This window comes from Lepidochelys kempii, chromosome 2 (genome assembly GCF_965140285.1).
Source record: "Lepidochelys kempii isolate rLepKem1 chromosome 2, rLepKem1.hap1, whole genome shotgun sequence".
Classification (NCBI taxonomy): Eukaryota; Metazoa; Chordata; order Testudines; family Cheloniidae; genus Lepidochelys; species Lepidochelys kempii.
Genome location: NC_136381.1, coordinates 92,255,852 through 92,276,563, shown reverse-complemented (window position 1 = coordinate 92,276,563; position 20,712 = coordinate 92,255,852). Strand labels below are relative to the sequence as shown.

Below are 20,712 nucleotides of genomic sequence, written 5' to 3'. Positions count from 1 at the left end.
TACACAATTGCTCTTTTGCAATGTTATTGTAGCCATGATGGTCCCAGGATATTAGAGAGACAAGGTGGGTGAGGTAATGTCTTTTACTGGACTAACTTCTGTTGGTGAGAGAGGCAAGCTTTCAAGCTTACACAGAGTTCTTTTTCAAGTCTGTTACATGTACCCACTTTTTCAGAGAAAGGTTTTTTGTAGGGGAGCTTAGCAATGCAAGTATTTTTTATTTTAAATAACTACTGCATCACTTTTGCTTTGTTGTTTCACAGTTTTTATCCTTTTAATAAAACTAATAACTCCAATATTTTGGGGATCCAAAAGTCTCAGCAAAATGAATTTAATATCTTTAAGGCAGGTGAGATTTTTGCTCTCCCAATCTTTTCTGTGCACCATGAAATTTATTTTCTCTTGCTACACAAAAACCAGTTCCTTCTTTGCTCCTCACATTCCTTTAGTTTAACAAACTCAAATACAGTAAAACCTCACTGAAGATATCACTGTTTTATGGACCTGACATATCTCCCCATCTCCTGGTTCTGTTCGCCTCAAGCATCTCAAATCCCTCTGCATCACTGTTTGAAAAAAAATGCTTTTTCAGTTCCTACTCTGACTATCATCTCTTTAACCAACAGTTTTCTCAATCTCATTAAGTTGTGTATTTACTATTCCAACCTTCAAGGCTCAATGCTCCTCACCACAGAGTCAGGGGACCGCTATGATTTATCCCTATGTGATTCCTCACAGCAGAGATAGAACTGCTTCCACAAGGAAGAGGTTAGTCAATAGCAGCAGTCAGTATCCCAGGCTAATTATTAGTGCCTCCACAGGGAGATTGTATCATGTAAGCACTTCATCACCGTGAGCCACAGATCAAGCGGAGCAGAGGATGAGTAACTCCCCGGCAGTGACCTGCAGGCTGTCAATTGTTCACCTGTTGATGCCATTGACTCAATCCAGTCAGATTCACTAGATCATACTAATTTACTCCTTCTAACCCCACGTGAGTACTGTTATTATTATTGTTCAGACAATAACAGCTAACAGATAATAAGATGTCTGATTGGTGATCGGTAAGTTCTGCCCCGCTCCCTCACCACTCTTCTCACACACAGCTATCTCATTTATTATTTATTCACAGCAGAGCCCACAATGCACCATGCACTGGACAAAGGGCACATTCACTGACTGTAGAGTTTACAGTCTGAAGGGGAAGACAAAGTATAAGGGTAAGGTGCTGAACATTCAAGTAAAGTGGACGAGGTGATGACTGTCCACATCTGGGTAACACAAAGGGCCACGGTACCATTTAGATACAAGCTGCTTATCATCTTGGTATCTAAGTGCCAAACCTTCCCCACAAAAATAGTCAGCCCTGGACTATGAAATGCAACTAATTTCGCTCCTACATGTTTTATTTAAACAACTACAGAAACTCAATTTTATTGACGAGTAATTTGCATTGGTTAAAATTATTTCAGTACTCCTAATACAGGCAAAACTATATGCCAAAATCCATTCCTGCAGGGATCTATATCCAAAAGTCAAATTTTAGATTAGCTCAGTTTTCATTAGGAAAAAAGACCCTTCAAAAGGTGACAAATGGAGGCCTTGAGGTTATATTTTTCAGACTTTCTTACTCTTTCCCTGCATCTGTGGACTCTGTTCCACCTCCTTCATGTCTCCCTCTCCCATTGCACTTCTGGTGATACTGGACCTTTGTCACAAACTTCTTCTAAAATAATCCGTATAACAGTTCACAGAATCCAGCCACTGGGACTAGCTCTACTTCAAACCTCTAGAAAATTCAGATTCAATGAACTGCAAATAGTTTAAGCAGCAAACTCCTCCAAACAAAGATATATTTGGGTACTGTACCTAATGTAGTAGTTAGAGCTGGTTAAAAAAATATCAACATTTTTTCTGTGAAACATTGATTTTTTTTTATTTTTTTTTGCCAAACATTCAAAACAAAATGAAAATTATATTGTTCTCGTCTTAGAAAATCAAAAACAACTTGGCCTTTAGTTTTCAGAAGGGTTCCCTTCCGCCCCCTGCCCTGGCCGCCTTTTTAACTGGAAAAAGTGAAAACAGCTTAAAAATAAACTGTTCTCTGTTTTGAAAACCAAAATGAAACACGAAATTCAATTTGAAACAAAACTATGTTTTGTTCCAAATTTTTCCAGCAGTACTTTTAAAACTATGTTTCATTTTCAACAAAACCTCATTTTCTTGGGAGGAAACTTTTTTAATCAAAAATTTCAACGAGCTCTAGCAGTTGTACAGTTGGATAGTGAGTCCTACTGGATACAGCACTGGACTGGACTCAGGAGACCTGAGTTCTATTCCCAGCTCTGCCATTGGCCCGCTGGGTGATCTTGGGCAAGACACTTCACATTTTTGTGCCTCAGTTTCCTCATCTGTAAAATATGGATAGTCATGCTGACCTTCTTTGTAAAGTGCTTTGAGATAGTCATGCTGACCTATCTACACCAAGGGTGGGCAAACTATGGCCCGGGGGCTGCATCTGGCCCTTCAGACGTTTCAGTCCAGCCCTCAAGCTCCCACGGTGGAGCAGAGTCCAGGGCTTTCCCGCTCCGACGCTCCAGCTGGGGAGCTGGGTCTGGGGCTTGCCCCACTCCGCACGGCTCCTGGAAGCAGCAGCATGTCCCCACTCCCGCTCCTACAGCCAGGGGGCTCCACACGCTGTCCCACCCTAAGCGCTGCCTCCGCAGCTCCCATTGACCAGGAACTGTGGCCAATGGAAGCTGCAGGGGCAGCGCTTGCAGACGGGGCAGTACGCAGAGCTGCCTGGCCCTGCCTCTGCATAAAAGCTGGAAGGGGGACATGCTGCTGCTTCCGGGAGTTGCTTGAGGTAAGTGCCCCCCGGAGCTGCACCCCTGACCCACTCCCATGCCCCAACCCCCCTGCCCCAGCCCTGATCCCCCTCCTACCCTCCAAACCTCTCGGTCCCAGCCTGGAGCACCCTCCTGCACCCCCAACCCCTCATCCCCAGCCCCACCCAGAGCTCAGATCCCAACCTCCTACTCCAGCCCTGAGCCCCTTCCCGCATCCTGAACGCCTCATTTCTGGCCCCTCCCCAAAGCCCGCACCCCCAGCCAGAGCCCTCACCCCCTCCCACACCCCAACCCCCAATTTCATGAGCATTCATGGCCCGCCATACAATTTCCATACCCAGATGTGGCTCTCAGGTCAAAAAGTTTGCCTACCCCACATCTACACTGTAACTCTGTATTTCATTAATTTGTCCAGTGACTTTCTCTAACAAGACCAAGTCTATTAGCCATTGCAAACCAAATGAAAAAGTAAATAAAAGGATTAAACTAATAATTCAAGTTAAGATGTTTGCATTGAAATGATAATGTAATTAAGTATAGTAAAACGGGTATTGGGCCATCAGTGATTACCATCTTCTCAATACAAAATGTTAACATTTATTTTATATCAGCCCCTGCTATAAGAACATTTACTTAAATGGCAGTGGAGATGACTTTACAACACCCATGTGAAACAGTTTCCATTATAAAAGCAAATGAGCAATTGTCAGCTATGGAGCTATGCAAATAGCAATACAAGCATTGGTACTACAAATAGCAAATTAGATCTTTTTCTCCGAACATGAGAGAGATTAGAAATAATATCATGCTGTGCAAACAAAAGGAACAGATAACATCTTCCCTTTACAGAAACTTTCAAAGTAATAGCAGATGGTTGCTTTGAGGGATTTTTGTTTTGCTTACATTTGCTGTGAATTTGAGTGCACATTATGGGTCCAATTCTACTGCGATTTACTTTGCTAGTGCAGGACCACACCCCAAATGTAAATCTGATCCCACTGGCTGGCACTAGACACAGGTGCTATGCAAGATATTTCACTCAGTACCTTAGCCCTTAGCTATTATTTTTATCCTGGGCTACGAAGAATAACAATAACTCAGGTAGTAGTCTTGGGACAACTGTAAGCTAGCTTGAGGCCACCAAACTCATTTTACCTTTTTTACCTATGCACAGTTTAAATTCAGGTCTCTAGAGACTGAAAGGCAGCCTTCTCCCCTCCCCCCCTCCATCCCGTATCATAAAATTCCCACTATGTTAAGAAAAAATACACAAATTTGTCTTGGATTTTAATGTAAAAATAATTGCAATTAATTTCTAAAGCTAGCAAATTTCTAAGGTCTGTGTTATGCTGGCAATGAAAATGTACAGTTTATTTCTAATCATTTGTTTTCCTATACGAATTGACCAATGACCTCTCTTACGGTAGTCCCACTAGAAGTAGCAAACAGAAACACAGACTCATAGAATCAGAAACGTAGGGCCAGAAGGGACTTCGTGAGGTCATCTAGTCCATCCCCCTGTGCTGAGGCAGGATAAAGTATACCTAGACCATTCCTGACAGTAATTTGTCTAAAAACCTCCAGTGATGTGGATTCCACAGCCTCCCTAGATAACCCATTCCAGTACTTAACTATCCTTATAGTTACAAAGTTTTCCCTTATATGTAACCTAAATCTTCCTTGTTGCAGATTACCTCTTGTCTTACCTTCAGAGGTTAAGGAAAACAATTGATCACCATCCTCTTTATAACAGTCCTTATATATCTGAAGAATTGCCAGGTTTTTAACCTTTCCTCATAGGTTTTCTTGACCAAGAAGTAAAGAGAATTTGAGAAATTAAAAAAAAATCTCTACAAGTATCTGTCAAGGAGTAAAGGTCATCCTTGAAAATGAGAACAATGATTAGAAGCTGCACTAATTCTTGCGAGAGAGAACCATGAGTCCATAGTCCATTGACAACAGGGAGTGAGGTCAATCATAGGGACAAAAAAGGGAAAAAAAGGTACAGGTTCATTTTCTGTTTCTCTCTTTATAACACACTTGCGTCTGTATAAATGGATCCATTTACCATTGTAAGGTAGCAAACAGTGAGTAATTAATTTCCAAGACCAAAAAGAAGTAAAATCAAAAAACTGTTTAGAGGATGCAATAAGAGAGCCTCCTGCCTGAGGATGCCATAGCTGAAATGAGAAGGTCCACTGTACGTTTCATTTTATGCATGGATGTCATCACTCTAGCTCACAGCTACAAGCTTTTCCTCTGAAAAATCCCTCCTCCATCCACCAGTCTAATATCCAGCTATCTGTAAATTGCTTTGAGAATTAATGTCCCAATAGCCTCACAGGTTTTGTAAACAAATGTTTATGACCAACCTGCTATTGACAATTTAAAACACTTTTCAACCATGATGAGCAAACTACTAGGCCATTATTCCCAGACTCATTCACAACAGATGCTAGTCTTCCTGACAGCTGAACAACCCTTGCTTGTCAGGAAAATTAGTAACCAGCCTGGACTAAAACCAAAACTCTCTCCAAAATTCTATGAAATTCCAAGTTTTCTTCAGTAACAGATTTAGGGATCACCTCAGGGGAACGGTCTTCAGGAAACAACTAAAGTATGGCTTCCTGACAAACATTCATCTTTTCCTTCACTATTTCAGTAGAACCATAGACTTTAAGGTCAGAAGGAACCATTATGATCGTCTACTCTGACCTCCTGCACAACGCAGGCCACAGAATCTCACCCACCCACTCCTGTCACAAACCCCTAACATATGTCTGAGATAGTGAAGTCCTCAAATCGTGGTTTAAAGACTTCAAGGTGCAGAGAATCCTCCAGCAAGGGACCCGTGCCCCACGCTGCAGAGGAAGGCGAAAAACGCCCACGGCCTCTGCAAATCTGCCCTGGGGGAAAATTCCTTCACAACCCCAAATATGGCGATCAGCTAAACCCTGAGCATGTGGGCAAGACTCACCAGCCAGACACCCTGGAAGGAAATCTCTGTAGCAACTCAGATCGCACCCCACCTAACATCCCATCGCATATCTAGCACTAATAGTCGAAGATCAATTAATTGCCAAAATTAGGCTATCCCAACATATCATCTCCTCCACAAACTTATCAAGTTTAGTCTTGAAGCCAGATATGTCTTTTGCCCCCACCACTTCCCTTGGAAGGGTGTTCCAGAACTTCACTCCTCTAATGGTTAGAAACCTTCGTCTAATTTCAAGTCTAAACTTCCTGATGGCCAGTTGATATCCATTTGTTCTTGTGTCCACATTGGTACTGAGCTTAAATAATTCTTCTCCCTCCGTGGTATCTATCCCTCTGATATATTTATGAGAGGGTTAAACACCAGTGCTCTCCCTCGGAAGAAGAGACATCGGAGTAGCCTCATCCATTTCTGGAGCCGCTCTACCACCCCGCCTTCTAAATTTTGCCAGTTCTCCGGCGGAGAAGGGTGCATGGCAGAAAGGTAAACGCCTAGGTAGAGCAGTGGACCCGCGCTCCACCAGATGGTCTGAAGCGCGGGTGGGAGAGAGCTCATCCTCCACCACTCCCCCACCGCCAAGCCAGAGCTCTTGACCCAGTTGACTCGGGCGGAGGAGGCTGCCGAATAGATGGCCTGGCAAGCCTCCACCCGCACCAAGTCCCCCAGGTCCTGGACCACGAGGAGCACGTCATCAGCGTACGCCAACAGGACCAGCCGCAGCTCCGGCTCCCGCAGCACCAACCCCGTCAACCTCCTGCGGAGGAGACAGAGGAAGGGCTCAATCGCCAGAGCGTACAGCTGGCCCGAGAGGGGGCACCCCTGCCGTACTCCTCACCTGAAGTTGATCGGTTCGGTCAGGGTCCAGTTGAGCCTAACCAGACACTCCGCGGAAGTGTACAGCACCTGGAAAAAACTCACAAACTGAGGTCCGAATCCAAACGCCTGCCAAGTGCCCAGGAGGTACCCATGGTCCACTCTATCGAACGCCTTCTCCTGATCAAGAGACAGGAGGGCGAACGACAGACCGTCTCTATGCCCGAGTTCCAAAAGATCTCGGACTAGAAATAGGTTGTCAAAAATGCTGCGACCTGGGACAGTACAGGTCTGGTCTGGGTGGATCACGTCCGCCATCACAGACCCTAGCGGCAGCGAGATTGCTTTCGCTACGATTTTGTAATCCGTGCTAAGGAGCAAGACGGGACATCAGTTTCGTAAATCGCAGAGGTCCCCCTTCTTCGGCAACAAGGCGAGCACCGCTCGCCTGCACGAAAGAGGGAGGACCCCGCCCTGCAAAGACTCAGCCCAGACAGTGGCTAGGTCCGGACCAAGAATGTCCCAGAACGCGCAGGAGAACTCCACGGTCAGCCCGTCCATGCCCGGAGATTTATTGGTGGGCATGCGACGGAGGGCTTCTGAGAACTCGGCCAGGGTGAGAGGCAGCTCTAGTCGGTCTCGGTCGCCCACGCTGACCGTGGGGAGTTCCTCCCAAAGCACCCTGCAAGCGCCAGGATCGGTCGGATCCGGGGAGAAAAGGCTTGTGTAGAAGTCACGGGCCTTCCCACACATCTCCACCGGATCCGTGAGGGGGGTGCCGTCTTCTGCTAGAAGGCAGGTGACGTGTTTCCTGGCCCCCCTCATTTTCTCCGGGGCGTAGAAGAAACGGGAGCCGTGATCCATCTCCCGAAGGAAGCGGATGCGGGATCGAACAAAGGCACCTCGGGCCCGATGGTCCTCGAGGGCCCGGCGCTCCTCCCGCTTCTCCCGGCACGCTCCACAGAGGAACGGGTCCTCGGGGCTGGCGGCCAGATGCCTCTCCATCTCTAAGACCTCCCGTTCCAACTGCTCTATCGCTGCATTTCTCCGTCGGCTGGTGCCCCGGGTGTAGTCACAGCAGAAGAGCTTGGCCCGCACCTTCCCTAGATCCCACCATCGCCACGCCGAGGGAAAGGCACGCAGCTGCTCTCGCTAGGTCAGCCAAACTCCCGGAAGGACGTCACAAAACCCTCATCCTCCAACAGGCTGTTGTTAAAGTGCCAATAGGCCTGTCCCGGCCTCTCTGCATGGAGGGAGGCTGTTATGGTGGCTAGATGATGGTTGGAAAATGGGGCTGGCCGAATGTTGGAGGAGTGGGCATGTGAAAGATGGAAATGGGATAAATAAATACAGTCCAACCAAGAGTGGTGTGACCGATGGGCCTCCACCCGGACAAAGGTGAACGTGGAAGTGTCATCTGGGTGGTGGTCACGCCAGACGTCTACTAGGGAGTGATGTTCAACTATTTCTCGGAGAATGTTCACAGCGGCCGGGCTCAGCTCGGCCCCTGAGCGGTCCTGTTCCTCGAGGGTGGTGTTAAAGTCCCCTCCCAGGACTAAGCACTCGTGAGAATCTAGGGTGCTGAGGAAGTCGGACACCCACTGATAGAACTGCGGCCACTTCGGGCTCATTGCTGGGGCATAGATGTTGATGACGTTGACCACGAGCCCCTCCATACGGACTCAGAGATGCAGCAGGTGGCCCGGCGAGGCCTCAGTGACCCCTAGCACCTCGGGCCGTAGGTTGGGGGAGAACAGGGTCGCCACTCCAGCTTGTGGAATCATGAAGTGGCTGAAGTAGACCCCATCCCCCCACTCCAGCCGCCAGCTGTCCTCAGCGGTCGGATCCGTATGGGTCTCTTGCAGGAAAATCACAGAGTATCCCCCTTCCCGAAGGTAAGAGAGCACCTGGGACCTGCGGAGAGCCATCCTACAGCCCCTGGTGTTCAAAGTTGCAATAATGAGGGGCGTCATGCGGAGGGCTGGGAGGTTGGGGGTTCCTTGTTGGCAGGGGTGTTTGCAGCCCCCGGCGGGTCACGCAACAATCCGTGACCCATCCCGTAAGTGAGTAAATCATCACGGAAGCTGCGGGCCCGCCCGTAGGCCGCGGCGCTGTGCCTTCCTTTCCCTTTACCCTCCTTTATAAGGGCCCTTGTGGCCTGGAGGATGTGATCAAAGTCCCCCTATAGCTGGAGAGCTAGCTGTACCCTGTTGCGGGAGCCACGGATGTCTTCTAAAAACTGTCGCAACGCTTTTCGCAGCTCATGAGAGGGTGGGGTTGCGATTTCCGGGTTATTCCCTGGTGGGGCTCTTGGTGCAGCCTCGTGGTCCGCTGAGGCGGGCAGGCAGGGTGCAGACCACCGACGGGGCGTCTGACAGGCTAAAGTTATTAGGTCCGTCTCAAGCCTTGGGGTAGAAGAGGATGGCGGAGGGAAAATTGCAGTTCCTAATGGGTCGCAGCAGGAAAATGCAAAGGCTACTCCTTGGGGGGGATCCGCAAAAAACAAGAAAGAAATAACCTCAGGGGTGGCAATAGCATTGCAGAAGGAGGTGGATTGGGCAGGGACAGGGGTGGGGGTGGGGGCAGAGGCAAGGCTCTGGGCTTCGGGAGGCAAGCAGCTAAGAAGTGGTGCCTCCCGAACAGATTTAAGGGTTAAGGGAGTGGGGAGGGGGCTCCCAATGATGCTAGGCGCAGGCCCTGTGGTGGATTTGGCAGCCATGGCTTCAGGTGGTGGACCACCTTCTGCAGGGTGCTCGCCCGGGAAGGCGGTTAGGGGGAGGGAGCATGGGGAAAGGGGGACTGGGGTAAGGTTGCCCAGATCGAGGCCAGCCGGCACTAGGTCATTCTCTCCCTGGGTGACCGGGGTCAAACCTAGGGCCTCGATCTCCTCATACATGGAGGAAAGGTCGTCTTCTGCCACCCTGGGGGATTCCCCTCTGGCGCCCACTACGACCGTCGCTTCGGGGTTCGCGGGAGGTTCGGGTGATATTCGGGCAGAAGGGGCTTCCTCAGGGTTCTCGGAAGGGATGGTCTCCCGTGGAGGGGAGAGATTCTACCTTCCAGTGCTATTTTGTCTTCCCCTCCTGACACCAGCGAATGGATTTCTCTCGTGGGCATAGCGGAAGGCTCTGTGTCAGTGCCTCCCTTCCTGGTCTTCCGGGGGGCCTCCGCATCGGATGGGTGCAGCGGAGCTCGAGCCTTCCGCTTGCCTCGCTTTCCCTGGACTAGGGTCCAGCCCTCCATAGCATCGTCTGGGGGCTGGTTAGCAGGGGTCGCGTCGGGGGGCAGAGGCGATGGTTCACGGGCTCGGGGGGGTAACAGTGAGGCAACATGGGGGGGGGGGCGGTTCTCCTTGGGGCAGGCCCTCTCCTATGCCCGGTAATATCTTTGCTGCACCCTCTTCCATAGGCTCTGCTGGATTGTTAACAGCAAGGGCGGGGCTCCCTCGCTCGTCTGGGCAGTGTAGGAGAGGTGTCTCTTGGGCCCGGGCAGGAGCAGCGGTGGATCGAGCAGGAGGAGAGGTGGTTTCAGATCTCGGGTGGCCAGGGGCGTCGGCAACGACGGAGCCGATGTCCTGCCGGGTCTCGGGTGCCCCTCCCCGCCGGGCCAAGGGGCAGTCTCTTCGGACATGCCCCGCTGATCGGTAGAGGTAGCACCCGGCCTCTCCTGTAGAATAGTAGACCTGATAGTGGGCTCCCTGGTAGGGGACTAGGAAGGACCCCTCGAGTGCCTCTCTGTCACGCACCGGTGGCGGCGGTAAAAGCTGCACTTGCTGGCGGAACGAAAGGATGTGACAGAGGGTGGGGTCCTTGCAGCCCAACAGGAGAGGGCTGATGACGGAAATGGGTTTCCCCAGGGTGGAGAGAGCGGGTAACAGGGCGGCATTGGGTAGAAAAGGAGGGACAGAGGTCAGGACTAGGCGGACGCCCAGGTCTTCTGGCGGCTCCAGGGGGACAAATACCCCCTCCACCTCCAGGCCCTTCTCCACCGCCGCCTGGGCGGCAACCTCCGATGCTAAGAAAAAGACGATCTTCCCGTACATTTTAGAGGCCGCCACAATGGCCATGGGTCCTACCACCCTCGCCAACGCCTGCACGTATATCTCCACGTGGGGCGAGGCGGGCACCAAGAAATTAAACTGTTCGAGTTTGGCTTCTACCTCATATGTGGTAATATCTATCTCCATATCCTCATTCCCATTTGTCGTCCTACCATTATCCCTAAGTTCCTCATTAGCCTCATTAAAGTCTGAGGCAAAGTATTTGTTTAGATATTGGGCCACGCCTAGATTATCCTTAACCTCCACTCCATCCTCAATGTTAAGCGGTCCCACTTCTTCTTATTTATATGGCCATAGAACCTGTTACTATTGCTTTTAATGCCCTTTGCAAGGTCCAACTCTACACGGCTTTTGGCCTTTCTCACTTTATCCCTACATGTTCTGATCTCAGTAAGGTAGCTTTCCTTGCTGATCCCTCCCATCTTCCACTCCTTGTAGGCTTTCTGCTTTTTCTTAATCACCTCTCTGAGATGCTTGCTCATCCATCTTGGTCTACAACTCCTGCCTATGTATTTTTTCCCCTTTCTTGGGATGCAGGCTTCTGATAGTTTCTGCAAGTTTGACTTGAAGTAATTCCAGGCCTCCTCCGCCTTTAGATCCACAAGTTCTTCAGTCCAATCCACTTCCCTAACTAATTTCCTTAATTTTTTGAAGTTAGCTCTTTTGAAATCAAAAACCCTAGCCAAAGATCTATTTTTGTTTATCCTTCCATTTAGTTTGAACTAAATTAGCTCATGATTGCTCGAACCAAGGTTGTCCCCTACAACCATTTCTTCTGTGAGGTCCTCATTACTCACCAAATCTAAAATGACATCCCCTCTTGTTGGTTCAGCAACTACTTGGTGAAGAAATCCATCAGTTATCGCATCCAGGAAAATCTGAGCCCTATTATTATTACTCGCACTTGTCCTCCAATCTATATCTGGGAAGTTAAAGTCTCCCATGATCACACAATTCCCATTATTATTTACTTCTTTAAAAACATTAAAGAGGGCTCTATCCCTATCCAAATGAGGTCCCGGCAGTCTATAGCACACCCTAAGTACTATCCCAGGGGAGGCTTTAGTATCTTTCTTCCCCAGTGTGATTTTTGCCCAGACAGACTCTGTCTTATCCATTCCATCACTTCTTATTTCTTTACAGTCTACCTCATCATTAATAATACAATGCTATTCCACCACCTTTGCCTTTATTTCTGTCTTTCCTAAACAGCACATACCCTTCAATACCCGTACTCCAGTCATGACTACTATTCCACCATGTTTCTGTTATCCCTATAATATCTGGTTTCGCTTCCTGCGTCAGTAGCTCTAGTTCTTCCATTTTGTTACCTAGGCTCCTCGCATAAGTGTACCAACATCTTAATTTTTGCCGTTTGGCTTCGCTTGCTTTCTTTACCCGATTGGGCATAGACATTCTACTGCCAATATTACCTATTAGATTGGTATGTACACTGCCCTTCCGCCATATGTCCATTCTCCTACCCACGGCTGTATCCTTTCTTACTTTGTTTTCTTCCATCTCAAAGAGAAAATCTGGCATGGAGATTACCTGGACATCTCCCAACTATTTCCCCTGAATTCCTAATTTAAAGCTCTCTTGATCAGTTGTGCCATCCACAATCCTAGAAGTCTATTTCCCTCCTTACTCAGGTGAAGTCCATCCTGAGAGAACAGTCCTCTGTCTATGAATGCTTCCCAGTCGCCATACATCCCAAAGCCCTCCTTATAGCACCACTACCTGAGCCATCTGTTGAGCATCATCATCTTGTCACACCTTTGTTGCCCTTCTCTAGGAACAGGCAGAATCCCACTGAAGATCACCTGAGCCTCGAATTCCTTAGGCGTCTTCCCCAGCCTGACATAGCCTCCCATGATACATTCCAGCGAGAATCTAGCCGTATCGTTTGTTCCCACATGAAGGATAATCAATGGATTCTTTCCCACTCCCGTTAGGATCCTCTTCAGCCTAGGTCCACATCCCATACCTTAGCACCCAGCAGACAGCACACCCTTCTGTTCTCTGGATCAGCTCTTGTTACAGGCCTGTCTAGTCTTCTCAGTAATGAGTCCCGATTCACGTAGACCTGCCTTTTCCTGGCAATGGTGCAATTCTCCAGTCTTTACCCTGTTCCATCTGGCCGCAAGTCCTCTCGATTCCTATTGTCCCTTGCAATCCTCTGCAACTCATCCTGTATCCTCCTGGGGCTCATATTTGGTGTTATCTCCATTGACTCTTGCCCTCTTCCTGTAGGACTATCTGCTCTTCTCTTCTTCTTCCTTGTCCTCTCACCTTCAGTGACCACCGCCTGTGCCCCTTCTTCATTTTCCAACTCCGCAAACCTGTTCGTGAGCTCTGTTTCTCCTTCACTAGCCCATCTTTTCCTCTGCCTGGTTCTCTCAGTCACATGCTTCCACTGTCCACTTTCCTCACCCAGCAGTATCCCCTCAGAGTTCTTTGGTCCTGCTTCTGTCTGCAAGTCTGAGCTTTTCCCTTCAGCCTCCTCATGTCTTTGCTCCATCATCCGCTCGAACCCCCTTCTAAACTCAACCAGAATCTCCACCTGCATCTCCAATCCTCGGATCTTCTCTTCCTTGAGCTCTATCAGGCAGCACTTCATGCAGACGAAACTCTCTTCAGGTACCCCCTCCAGGATCATGTACATACCACAGCTTCTACATCCAGTCATCTTCATTGTGTCTTCCACTACTTGGGCCACTACCACTGCTGCCTCTGTGTCTGTCATAGCCTTCTCACCTAGGTCCTGTTAGTCTGGGAAACACAAACCAAACCAAAACACCACCACTCACAGCAAAACAAACCCCCAACGAGCACAACAACACTGCCAGAACACCACACACTCCCTTCACTAGCCTGTCTGTTCCTTTGCCTGGCTCTTATTCTTCCCCCCGAATGCACCTTACAAACTCCCCTGTTTACACCTCTGTTTGCTGGCTCCTGTGCCACTGCAGCTGTCTGTGCCGCTGCCTGATTGGCTGGCTACCTTTATAGGACCCCTAGTCAGAGAAGCCCCGCCCCCTAATCAGGGCTCAGCTTCTCTCCCAGCACACTGCCCCTACAAGCCTCTATAAATAGCAATACAAATACCTTCTCCTCCAACAGAACTCCCACCAGTACAGTAACAGAAAGCAGGGCTCAATTCTCCTCCCATTGGGCAGGAACTGCTGACAAGGGGGTGTGAGGAGAGGAGGAACCGGGGCTTCAAAAAGACAGTTTTAATGTAGGCATGATCTATGCTGGAGATTTGTCCCAATTTCAGATATCACCAACCAGCACAGCTGCACTGGTGTAGACAGGATGAACTTGCTATAAACCACAGTACATATCAGTTTATCCTGCTTCCAGAGATAAGCTTTGCTGGTGCAAATAGCAGCTTTACCGATCTATATTAAAGGTTTGTATTGGTACTGCCACACTCATGGCTTGCCACTGATGGCTGCAGTCAAGGAAAATCCCCAGTGAAGAAAAAGTTTTATTAGAGAAAATGTAATGAATTCTAATTCACTCATTCCAGAGGGAGGCTGTGTAAAATTAGTACTGAAAACATTCAGATGCTAAGATGACTGTATTTCATTCATTTTAGCCGCCTGAATCTAAGAATCCTTGAATTATTTAACTTCACATCATCTTCTCTAAGGGTATGTCTACACTACGGAATAAGGTCGAATTTATAGAAGTCGTTTTTTTAGAAATCGGTTTTATATATTCGAGTGTGTGTGTCCCCACAGAAAATGCTCTAAGTGCATTAAGTGCATTAACTCGGTGGAGCGCTTCCACAGTACGGAGGCTAAAGTCGACTTCCGGAGCGTTGCACTGTGGGTAGCTATCCCACAGTTCCCGCAGTCTCCGCTGCCCATTGGAATTCTGGGTTGAGATCCCAATGCCTGATGGGGCTAAAACATTGTCGCGGGTGGTTCTGGGTACATATCGTCAGGCCCCCGTTCCCTCCCTCCCTCCGTGAAAGCAAGGGCAGACAATCGTTTCGCGCCTTTTTTCCTGAGTTACCTGTGCAGACGCCATACCACTGCAAGCATGGAACCCGCTCAGGTAACCGTCACCCTATGTCTACACAGTAGCAGCAACCCCTTGCCTTGTGGCAGCAGACGGTACAGTACGACTGGTAGCCGTCATCGTCATGTCCGAGGTGCTCCTGGTCGCCTCTGTGAGGTCGATCAGGAGCGCCTGGGCAGACATGGGCGCAGGGACTAAATTTGGAGTGACTTGACCAGGTCATTCTCTTTAGTCCTGCAGTCAGTCCTATTGAACCGTCTTATGGTGAGTGGGCAGGCGATACAGACTGCTAGCAGTCGTACTGTACCATCTTCTGCCGAGCAGCCATGAGATGTGGATGGCATGCAGTCCTTCTGCACCGTCTGCTGCCAGCCAAAGATGTAAAAGATAGATGGAGTGGATCAAAACAAGAAATAGACCAGATTTGTTTTGTACTCATTTGCTTCCCCCCCCTCCCCTGTCTAGGGGACTCATTCCTCTAGATCACACTGCAGTCACTCACAGAGAAGGTGCAGCGAGGTAAATCTAGCCATGTATCAATCAGAGGCCAGGCTAACCTCCTTGTTCCAATAAGAACGATAACTTAGGTGCACCATTTCTTATTGGAACCCTCCGTGAAGTCCTGCCTGAAATACTCCTTGATGTACAGGCACCCCCTTTGTTGATTTTAGCTCCCTGAAGCCAACCCTGTAAGCCGTGTCGTCAGTCGCCCCTCCCTCCGTCAGAGCAACGGCAGACAATCGTTCCGCGCCTTTTTTCTGTGCAGACGCCATACCAAGGCAAGCATGGAGGCCGCTCAGCTCACTTTGGCAATTAGGAGCACATTAAACACCACAAGCGTTATCCAGCAGTATATGCAGCACCAGAACCTGGCAAAGCGATACCGGGCGAGGAGGCGACGTCAGCGCGGTCACGTGAGTGATCAGGACATGGACACAGATTTCTCTGAAAGCATGGGCCCTGCCAATGCATGCATCAAGGTGCTGATGGGGCAGGTTCATGCTGTGGAACGCCGATTCTGGGCTCGGGAAACAAGCACAGACTGGTGGGACCGCACAGTGTTGCAGGTCTGGGACGATTCCCAGTGGCTGCGAAACTTTCGCATGCGTAAGGGCACTTTCATGGAACTTTGTGACTTGCTTTACCAAGATGAGAGCAGCCCTCACAGTTGAGAAGCGAGAGGCAATAGCCCTGTGGAAGCTTGCAACGCCAGACAGCTACCGGTCAGTTGGGAATCAATTTGGAGTGGGCAAATCTACTGTGGGGGCTGCTGTGATGCAAGTAGCCCACGCAATCAAAGATCTGCTGATATCAAGGGTAGTGACCCTGGGAAATGTGCAGGTCATAGTGGATGGCTTTGCTGCAATGGGATTCCCTAACTGTGGTGGGGCCATAGACGGAACCCATATCCCTATCTTGGCACCGGAGCACCAAGCCGCCAAGTACATAAACCGCAAGGGGTACTTTTCGAGCTCTGTGATCACAAGGGACTTTTCGAGCTCTGGTGGATCACAAGGGACGTTTCACCAACATCAACGTGGGATGGCCGGGAAAGGTGCATGATGCTCGCATCTTCAGGAACTCTGGTCTGTTTCAAAAACTGCAGGAAGGGACTTTATTCCCAGACCAGAAAATAACTGTTGGGGATGTTGAAATGCCTATATGTATCCTTGGGGACCCAGCCTACCCCTTAATGCCATGGCTCATGAAGCGGTACACAGGCAACCTGGACAGTAGTCAGGAGCTTTTCAACTACAGGCTGAGCAAGTGCAGAATGGTGGTAGAATGTGCATTTGGACGTTTAAAGGCACGCTGGCGCAGTTTACTGACTCGCTTAGACCTCAGCGAAACCAATATTCCCACTGTTATTACTGCTTGCTGTGTGCTCCACAATATCTGTGAGAGTAAGGGGGAGACGTTTATGGCGGGGTGGGAGGTTGAGGCAAATCGCCTGGCTGCTGGTTACACGCAGCCAGACACCAGGGCGGTTAGAAGAGCACAGGAGGGCGCGGTACGCATCAGAGAAGCTTTGAAAACCAGTTTCATGACTGGCCAGGCTACGGTGTGAAAGTTCTGTTTGTTTCTCCTTGATGAAACCCCCCACCCCTTGGTTCACTCTACTTCCCTGTAAGCTAACCACCCGCCCCTCCTCCCTTCAATCACCGCTTGCAGAGGCAATAAAGTCATTGTTGCTTCACATTCATGCATTCTTTATTCATTCATCACACAAATAGGGGGATGACTACCAAGGTAGCCCAGGAGGGGTGGTGGAGGAGGGAAGGAAAATGCCACACAGCACTTTAAGCACAGCACTTTAAAAGTTTACAACTTTAAAATTTATTGAATGACAGACTTCTTTTTTTTGGGCAATCCTCTGTGGTGGAGTGGCTGGTTGGCCGGAGGCCCCCCCACCGCGTTCTTGGGCGTCTGGGTGTGGAGGCTATGGAACTTGGGGAGGAGGGCGGTTGGTTACAGAGGGGCAGCAGTGGCAGTCTGTGCTCCAGCTGCCTTTGCTGCAGCTCAACCATACACTGGAGCATACTGGTTTGGTCCTGCAGCAGCCTCAGCATTGAATCCTGCCTCCTCTCATCACGCTGCCGCCACATTTGAGCTTCAGCCCTGTCTTCAGCCCGCCACTTACTCTCTTCAGCCCGCCACTTACTCTCTTCAGCCCGCCACTTACTCTCTTCAGCCCGCCACCTCTCCTCCCGGTCATTTTGTGCTTTTCTGCACTCTGACATTATTTGCCTCCACGCATTCGTCTGTGCTCTGTCAGTGTGGGAGGACAGCATGAGCTCGGAGAACATTTCATCGCGAGTGCGTTTTTTTTTCTTTCTAAGCTTCACTAGCCTCTGGGAAGGAGAAGATCCTGTGATCATTGAAACACATGCAGCTGGTGGAGAAAAAAAAAGGGACAGCGGTATTTAAAAAGACACATTTTATAAAATAGTGGCTACACTCTTTCAGGGTAAACCTTGCTGTTAACATTACATACATAGCACATGTGCTTTCGTTACAAGGTCGCATTTTGCCTCCTCCCACCACGTGACTACCCCCTCAACCTTCCCCCCTCCCTGTGGCTAATAGCGGGGAACATTTCTGTTTAGCCACAGGCAAACAGCCCAGCAGGAATGGGCTCCTCTGAGTGTCCCCTGAAGAAAAGCACTCTATTTCAACCAGGTGACCATGAATTATATCTCACTCTCCTGAGGATAACACAGAGAGATAAAGAACGGATGTTGTTTGAATGCCAGCAAACATACACTGCAATGCTTTGTTCTACAATGATTCCCGAGTACGTGTTACTGGCCTGGAGTGGTAAAGTGTCCTACCATGAAGGACGCAATAAGGCTGCCCTCCCCAGAAACCTTTTGCAAAGGCTTTAGGACTACATCTAGGAGAACCGCAAATGCCAGGGCAAAGTAATCCTTTCACATGCTTGCTTTTAAACCATGTATAGTATTTTAAAAGGTACACTCACCAGAGGTCCCTTCTCCGCCTGCTGGGTCCAGGAGGCAGCCTTGGGTGGGTTCAGGGGGTACTGGCTCCAGGTCTAGGGTGAGAAACAGTTCCTGGCTGTTGGGAAAACCGGTTTCTCTGCTTGCTTGCTGTGAGCTATCTGCAACCTCCTCCTCCTCATCATCTTCTTCGTCCCCAAAACCTGCTTCCGTATTGCCTCCATCTCCATTGAAGGAGTCAAACAACACGGCTGGGGTAGTGGTGGCTGAACCCCCTAAAATGGCATGCAGCTCATCATAGAAGCGGCATGTTTGGGGCTCTGACCCAGAGCGGCTGTTCGCCTCTCTGGTTTTCTGGTAGGCTTGCCTCAGCTCCTTCAGTTTCACGCGGCACTGCTTCGGGTCCCTGTTATGGCCTCTGTCCTTCATGCCCTGGGAGATTTTCACAAAGGTTATGGCATTTCGAAAACTGGAACGGAGTTCTGATAGCACGGATTCCTCTCCCCAAACAGCAATCAGATCCCGTACCTCCCGTTCGGTCCATGCTGGAGCTCTTTTGCGATTCTGGGACTCCATCATGGTCACCTGTGCTGATGAGCTCTGCATGGTCACCTGCAGCTTGCCACGCTGGCCAAACAGGAAATGAGATTCAAAAGTTCGCGGTTCTTTTCCTGTCTACCTGGCCAGTGCATCTGAGTTGAGAGTGCTGTCCAGAGCGGTCATAATGGAGCACTCTGGGATAGCTCCCGGAGGCCAATACCATCGAATTGTGTCCACAGTACCCCAAATTCGAGCCAGCAACGTCGATTTAAGTGCTAATCCACTTGTCAGGGGTGGAGTAAGGAAATCGATTTTAAGAGCCCTTTAAGTCGAAATAAAGGGCTTCATTGTGTGGACGGGTGCAGGTTTACATCGATTTAACGCGGCTAAATTCGACCTAACGTCGTAGTGTAGACCAGGGCTTAGATGTTATTTCTACGTAAGATTAGATTGTCAACTCATAAACTCACTTAATCCCTCAGACTGAGGAAAGGGGAGGTGCAGGAACCAATCTGAAATAATTTCTTCAGCAACTGTCATATCTATCAAGCAGAATGTGTGACTGTTTCCTCACCCCTGGAGCAGAAGAGGTCTCGAAGTGAAAGCATTGGGAAAAGTAAAAAGTAAGAGGACACAAAATCCACTTTTTCCTCCCATTGACTTTAAATCCTTCTGTTTCAAAGGGACAGATACTATTACTGGTCCAGTGAAAAAACACTGTTGCCTGCAGCCAATAATAAATTTGACTCAGACAAGTAATACAGAACAGTGTGTACATCTTGCAAACTTTCAGCTGTCATTTGCAGCTTTCTTCCAGAAAAAATAAAGACTGAACCACTAGATTGGAAAGTTTATTAAATTGTTTACTGCTCGAATAGTAGTTTAGTGACAAAATAATGTCATGAAGCTAATGTGTGAGAAACCAGAGAGGAGAAGGGTGATCCTGAATTCATCCCTCAATCTCTAGGCCAGCATGGGCTGAGTACGACACTGTAGTGGTGAATTAAGCACTTAGAGGTGGGGAGGACAGAACCAAATATGCTCCACACAGGTACCAATATCCATCCCATCTATCTCAGAGGGAGCATATCCATAATGTTATAGTTTCGAAAGGTGTGCAGTGAAAGTGTAAGAAAAGACAAAATGGGGAATGCTGAAAGTCCCGTATCCAAAAAGGAGAAAACTGAGCAAATAGATGATTGTCAGAATCACCATTTTCATTAAATCCAAGGCAGAATATCAACCCACAAATAACTGTTGTACTTAAAGAAATTTTCATGGCCAAAAATATTTGATTTATGTGAGAAAAATTTTAATAGGAAGAATACATTAATCACATTCTGGCTCACAAGTAAGTTATTTATAACACACCTCAAAATGTTGGAAGGTTATATTATACAGTCCCAGTTGTATTGTCTATTGTTTCATAACCAGGTGCAGGAAATCAGGAAATAGAGCCAACATGCTTATTTATAAAAACCCTTTAAGACTGCAGGATTTGCTGTTTGCATCATTTCAGAATTCTTTCGTCAGCAGTATGTGCAGAGTGTTTTTTTATGCCAACAGGAGAACTCTCTCCTGTTGGCATAGAGCGTCTTCACCAGACATGCAGCAACACAGCTATACTGTACAACTGTGTGTGTAGACATGCCCTTAAGCTTTATTAATTTTAGCTTAAGGTCATGTATCCCAGTACAAAGTGAGTGTCTGGGGAGGTTATATTTATGTATGACTTATCTTTTTTTCCCCGCCCTCAGAAAATTCATTTCCCAGGTTTCCTTCCTGCCTCACCTTAACCTCAGATTCTAAAAAAGTATAAAAATCTGCTTACAAAGTGTTTTCTACAATCAGATGCAAATGATTCAAGTGGTTTAATTATAATTTCTGTTGTAGCATCTAAAAATGCTATGTAGTTTTTTTTAATTAGTCCTCCTAAACAAGTACCTTACAATTCAATGTACTATT

General features: G+C 48.4%; 2 protein-coding genes across 8 annotated transcripts in view; both read right to left on the bottom strand.

Moving 5' to 3' along the window:
- LDLRAD4 (low density lipoprotein receptor class A domain containing 4) overlaps positions 1–20,712 on the bottom strand; it is a 427,294-nt gene that overhangs the window by 152,036 nt on the left and 254,546 nt on the right. The window lies entirely within an intron of this gene.
- LOC140905938 (uncharacterized) lies at positions 16,978–18,995 on the bottom strand. Its single transcript, XM_073329432.2, has 2 exons — positions 18,231–18,995; positions 16,978–17,642 (listed from the first exon to the last, which is right to left on the bottom strand). Exons 1-2 carry the CDS (start codon positions 18,811–18,813, stop codon positions 17,080–17,082), a joined length of 1,146 nt encoding a protein of 381 aa, XP_073185533.1. The 5' UTR covers positions 18,814–18,995; the 3' UTR covers positions 16,978–17,079.

Coding starts and splice junctions, on each gene's coding strand:
- LOC140905938 (XM_073329432.2), bottom strand. CDS start 18,813: ATGCAGAGCTCATCAGCACAGGTGACCATGATGGAGTCCCAGAATCGC. Junction 17,643..18,230: donor AGGCGGAGAAGGGACCTCTG/GTGAGTGTACCT, acceptor TTTCTCCACCAG/CTGCATGTGTTTCAATGATC.